The 5,798-nt window shown below is 54.2% G+C and overlaps 1 protein-coding gene across 1 annotated transcript; it reads left to right on the top strand.

Annotated features, from left to right (window-relative positions):
• The first annotated feature begins 472 nt into the window (after nucleotides 1-472).
• Nucleotides 473-3,868, top strand: LOC126036824 (olfactory receptor 14C36-like). Its single transcript, XM_049797033.1, has 2 exons — nucleotides 473-661; nucleotides 2,909-3,868. Exon 2 carries the CDS (start codon nucleotides 2,933-2,935, stop codon nucleotides 3,866-3,868), a length of 936 nt encoding a protein of 311 aa, XP_049652990.1. The 5' UTR covers nucleotides 473-661; nucleotides 2,909-2,932.
• The last annotated feature ends 1,930 nt before the right edge of the window (nucleotides 3,869-5,798 follow it).

Here is a 5,798-nt window from a genome sequence, read left to right as displayed (position 1 = left end):
CCAGTGACACTGAGGCATGCATGAGACATTTTAACAAGACAGATCAGCAGCAGTTTATGCATAGATCACAAGCATAAAAAAACAACCAAACAACCAACCACCTACCAATCGACACCCAGTTCAACCCTGAGCAGCCATCCCCCCCAACCCCACTCCCCCCAGTTTATATACTACATGTGACATCACATGGTATGGAATACCCTGTTGGCCACTGTGGGTCAGCTGCCCTGGCTGTGTCCTCTCCCAATTTCTTACGCCCCTCCAGCCTTCTTGCTGGCTGGGCATCAGAAGCTGAAAAATCCTTGACTTTACACTAAACACTACTTAGCAACAACTGAAAACTTCCACGTGTTATCAACATTCTTCTCATACCTAACTCAAAAACATAGCACTATACCAGCTACTAGGAAGACAATTAACTCTATCCCAAGTGAAACCAGGACACTCTGCCTGTGAAAGGGGAAATAACACTGCTGGAAAGAAGTGTGTCTCCCCAGCTGAGGGAGGGAACATCAGTGATTATTTCAGCCTGTTTCCCAGCAGGTTCCCCTGGAGCCCCAGGGACACCTGGAGGGAGCCCAGAGGGGGCAGAGAAAGTGCTGCCTTGGACTGGTCCTCTGCTGCTGAGCTGGGCTGGGCTCCTGGGCTGGAGGGAGCTCATTACAAGGAGACAGTGCCGCAGAGAGACAGCTCTGTCCAGGGCAGCTCCTCTGCAAAGCACAGCAGGGATGACGGCACTGTCTGCAGGCACTGAGAGCAGACAAGAGAAGTGTCAGAGAGGTTGAAGGCAGTCTGAGGTGGGAGGACAGGTGAGAGCTCACTGCGGGAGAAATCGTCACAGCCCTTGACAGGGTAAGTCTAGGGCTGCAGGGCAATGCCGATGAATTCTTGGAAGTGTCTCCTAGACATGGCACGTGCCAGGGCTGATAGGACCGGTCAGGATGTTTCTCCTTGCTTTTCTCTGGTGTGGAGGAGGAGGACCTGCTCCAGAGCAGGGCTTCCCTGCTTCACCCTCAGAGGGACATTGCAAGACAGCTTCCTTCTCCCGGCAATGGCTACAGCTGTGTGAAGGTGGGTTGTGCACCCAGGGGTGCCCACAGCTGTCCTTCCAAGCAGGTGCCCTGGAGCCCAGGGCGATGTGTGCTGGGGCAGGGACTCTGCTGTCTGCCAGTGTCAGCTCTCGGCCTGCCCAAGAAACTCCCCATGACCATGCAGGGAGAAGTTGTAGGTGGAAGGCATGACCCCCAGCAGGCTAGGGCAGGGCAGAGCAGGCCACGGTCCTGCTCTCAAGAAAGTGTTGCATGGCTCAGGGCTTCTCACAGCTTCAGCTCTACCTCCTGACGTTGTTAAGGGGGGGTGTTTCTCAAAAGCACATCAGCTCAGCAACAACTTCCCCTATCCAGCCTTATGAGGTTCTCTGTGATCTGGCCTTTAGCCCCTGCACAGGCAGAGATGCCCCCGGGTGGTTCCCTGCCCCTGCGAGGCGTTTGCAGGCAGAGGTGAACACAGAGCAAGTGGGATGGGGTTTGTGAGCACTGACAGGGAGCTGTGCTGGGGCCAGGGAGATGGCTCCCGGCAGGAACAGCTCCAGGCAGCAGAGACACAGGCAGGCAGTGAGAGGGAGCTGCTGCCAGAAACGCTGGGGAGGTGGATGTGGGCACCTCCCTGCCATCCCTGTGGTGCAGACACCTTCACCTGTGCAACTCCTCCCTGGTCTCCTTTCCCAGCCTAAGCAGAGCCTCTGCCCTCCAACTCCTGAGGTCTGAGGCATGCATTGCCCCTGCAGCAACCAGAGCCCAGAAAAGGACAAATCCCTGTGTCTATCTTTGTGTGTCCCTCCTCCCTTGGCAGGAGACTGTGGCCTTCCACTGTCATCCGTTCCTGCCTGTGCTGCCCTGGTTCTCACCGTTGGATTTGCTGAGTCAGTGTGGGAGGCGGGGGTCAGGGGTGGCAGGTTCCTCTCCTGTTCAGATGCCGGCCCTTTGGGTCCTGCTTTGCAGATGTGTCTATGGCAGCAAAGTGCCCAAGTCTCCTCCGGGCAGCTTCAGGACATTCAGCTATTTCCCTGGGGTGTCCTGCTGGGCTGCAGGGTGCCCTCCAGAAGGGCACAGCTCTCCCATAGTATCCCATAGTGCTAGGATCCCCATGGAGAAGACACCTCAGTGCTAAGGCTGTGGAAATGCTGTGGGGCAGCTGTATGTGGGCAGCTGCAACAGTCCCTCTGTGTCCTAGTCTGGGAGGGGAGAGATGAGGTCCTCCTCAAGTACCCTGAGAAAAGCCAAGGAGTCTGGCATCTGCTCTTTGAACCTGGAATCCTCTGCTCTCAGCAGCATCCAGTTTCTTTTTAGGGGAACACCTGAGAGGGACCCTCCTCCAGCTCCAGGCTGCCAGCACAGGGCAGCTGAGACCAGGACTGATAGGCAGAGCAGCTCTCCTCACTCTGCACTAAGGGACTGTCCCTTTGCCTCGCAAGATCCACAAGATTTCACTCGGAGTGCATTAGAAATGTCAGGGATTTCAGTCATCCAAACCCACTCCTAAAAGTGGCAAGTGCAACTAGAGCGAAATGAACAAAACAGAATCCCCTCAGCTCTGTTCTGCAGTTGGGCAAGTGGAAAACTGCAATGCTGAAAAGCTCTTTGATACGTCACGAGTGCATTCAATTTGAGATCAGCCTGTGTTCCTAGTTCCCTCTCACTGCAGAGCAGGAAGGGCTGCTCAAGAGCCCACGACAGAGTCCCTGCTTCCAAAGCCCCCTCAGCCAGCAAAACCTGGTGCTCAAGTAAGAGAGCTACAGAGAAGTCTTCCTAAAATGAGGGAGTCTGAATGTGGGGTTGTAATGAGACATGCAATATGTTTTGCTCAGAGAAGTCTGGCCTAACTCACTAGTGCATTTTGCTCCTCAACAGATAACCATACACGGAGGAAGCAAATGTCCAACCACAGCTCCATCACTGAGTTCCTTCTCCTGGCATTTGCAGACACACGGGAGCTGCAGCTCTTGCACTTCTGGCTCTTCCTGGGTATCTACCTGGCTGCCCTCCTGGCCAACAGCCTCATCATCACCGCTGTAGCCTGTGACCACCGCCTTCATGCACCCATGTACTTCTTCCTCCTCAACCTCTCCCTCCTTGACCTGGGCTCCATCTCCATCACTGTCCCCAAAGCCATGGCCAACTCCCTCTGGGACACCAGGGCCATCTCCTATGCAGGATGTGCTGCACAGGTCTTCTTTGTATTCTTCTTGTTTGGTGCAGAGTATTTTCTTCTCACAGTCATGGCCTATGACCGCTACGTTGCCATCTGCACACCCCTGCACTACGGGACCCTCCTGGGCAGCAGAGCTTGTGTCCACATGGCAGCAGCTGCCTGGGGCAGTGGGTTTCTTGATGCTGTGCTGCAGACTGCCAATACATTTTCACTACCCCTCTGCCAAGGCAATGCTGTGGACCAGTTCTTCTGCGAAATCCCCCGGATCCTCAAGCTCGCCTGCTCAGATGCCTACCTCAGGGAAGTTGGGGTACTTGTAGTTGGTGTCTGTTTTGGATTTGGGTGTTTTGTTTTCATTGTGCTGTCCTATGTGCAGATCTTCAGGGCTGTGCTGAGGATCCCCTCTAAGCAGGGACGGCACAAAGCCTTTTCCATGTGTCTCCCTCATCTCGCTGTGGTCTCCTTGTTTATGAGCACTGTCATGACTGCCTACCTGAAGCCCCCCTCCATCTCCTCCCCATCCCTGGACCTGCTGGTAGCAGTTCTGTACTCAGTGGTGCCTCCAGCAGTGAATCCCTTCCTCTACAGCATTAGGAACAAGGAGCTCCAACATGCACTGAAGAAGCTGATTCAATCAGTAATCTTTCAGAAGCAATAAGCTACCTGTGCTTCTTCACAAGTGATTTCCAATGTATCTGGGGAGCCTCCTGTACTTTGGGTATTTTATCTGTGATAAACATATTTGCCCAGTGATGTCTGCATCTGCTCCACTTGCCCAGAGGCAGGAATCCAGCCTGTCTGACCCAGAAGTCTTTGCACATGTGTCTGGCACAATGGCACAGCTGTCCTCCCCTGTCACGTCTCTGTAAGAAAAGGGGATTTTCTCAGTTCTGGTGTCTGGAGGTTGGTCTCTTCTTCCAAAAGCTGAGGTCAGGAACAGGCTGAAGAAATTTCCCCCCTACGAGGCTGAGCTGCTGTGTTGGGGTTCTCTGGGGGCTGAGGGGAGGTGAGCATAGGGTGATGATTTAGAGAGTGAGGCTGGAGTGAGCTTTCACTGGTGGCCTCACTAATTGGCCACTTCCAGCACTGGCCACTCAGCACGGGTTTATGGGTGAGTTTTGGTGCACAGCCGTTTCCCTCCTCCTGCTGGGCTCACTGGGGGAATGGCCAGCCCTGCTCAACCTCTCTCTTTCTGCAGAGCCTGACAGACCCTTGAGCACGGTTGTCAGCAAAACCCCACATGGGATGCGGATGGGGCTGGATAGGTTCCAGGACCTGGAAGAGGCTATCTCAAGGAAGAAGAACAGAAGGGGGACAGGGCACAAAAGGATATAATGGGGCTCATGCAAGAGAAACTGTTCCTCACACCGAATACACCCTTTGCCATGCTGTGCCTCCACAGTGGGTCTGTGGGGGGACGTGTGAGGCAGCGGGGCTGGCCCAACACAGGACAGGGCACTGACAGGGGCCACAGAGCAGCTGCCAGGGGATGACCACCTGGAATTGGTGGCTGCAAGAAAAGTCAAGAGCAAAGGCAAGAGCTTCAGTTGCTGTGTTAGAGACCAAGGCTGGACAAGGAAAATGCACGGCTGCTTCTGAAAGAGCATGGTGATCTAAGAAACAGCAGAGACTAATGGGCCTGAGGTGCTCAATGCCTTCTTTGCCTGAGTCTTTACTGAAAAGGTCTCCCAGGCCTCTCTGCTCAGGGAAAGGGGTTCAAGGAGGAGGAGAGCACGTATCGGCAGGAACCTCATGAAATGCCACAAGGACAAATGGCAGTTTCTGCCCCTGCAGGAGACTCATCCTGGCAATGGCACAGGCTGGGGGATGCCTTTCTGGGAGCAGCCCTGTGGGAAAGGTCTTGGTGGGCAGGGAGCTGAACAGGAGGCAGCCATCTACCCTGGCAGCAAGGGAAGCCACCAGCATCCTGGACTGTACGACCAGGAGGTCAAGGGAAAGGAATTCTCTGGAATACTCCTTCCAGCTTTCAGATCCTTAGATCAGGAATAATACTGGCAAGCTGGGGTGGGTTTAGCAAAGGGCCCTCAGGACAGCCAAGGGCTGGAGCGCTTTGCCTGTGAGGAGAGGCTGAGGGATCTGAGGCTAATTTGGCCCAAGGTCCCCTCCTGACAGTGAGGTACACATCAATCCAAGCAAGATTCAATTACTTTAACCTGCAGTGCTGTCCAAAAAGGCCTTGCACAGACATGGAAGAGGCTGAGGATCTCATGGCCTCACTTCCTTACTCCTTTCCTGGTAAGATCTTCCCCCAAGTCTCCCTGGTCCTTGAGACTCCTAGCAGCCTCTGTGGTAGCAAAGCTTCACCCATGGGAGAGCAAGATGCAGCTGGGGAGCACTAGTGCCAGTTGGACACAGGCAAGTGCATGGGTCCAGAGGGGATGCACCCAAGGGTGCTGGGGAAAATGACTGGTGTCATTGCAAGGCTGCTGTCCTTTGTCTTTGAAATGTCACAGCAAATGCAGGGAACATAATGATCGTTGTTAGAAAGTCCAGCCGGTGGCCAGTTTCTAGAGGTATCCCTCACAGAGAAGTGCTTGGGGCAATGTTGTCTGACATCTTAAGTGATG

The sequence above is a fragment of the Accipiter gentilis genome, unplaced genomic scaffold (genome assembly GCF_929443795.1).
Source record: "Accipiter gentilis unplaced genomic scaffold, bAccGen1.1, whole genome shotgun sequence".
In the NCBI taxonomy this organism is placed as follows: domain Eukaryota; kingdom Metazoa; phylum Chordata; class Aves; order Accipitriformes; family Accipitridae; genus Astur; species Astur gentilis.
The sequence above is the reverse complement of the archived record's forward strand: the minus strand, read 5'-3'. Positions and strand labels throughout refer to the sequence as shown.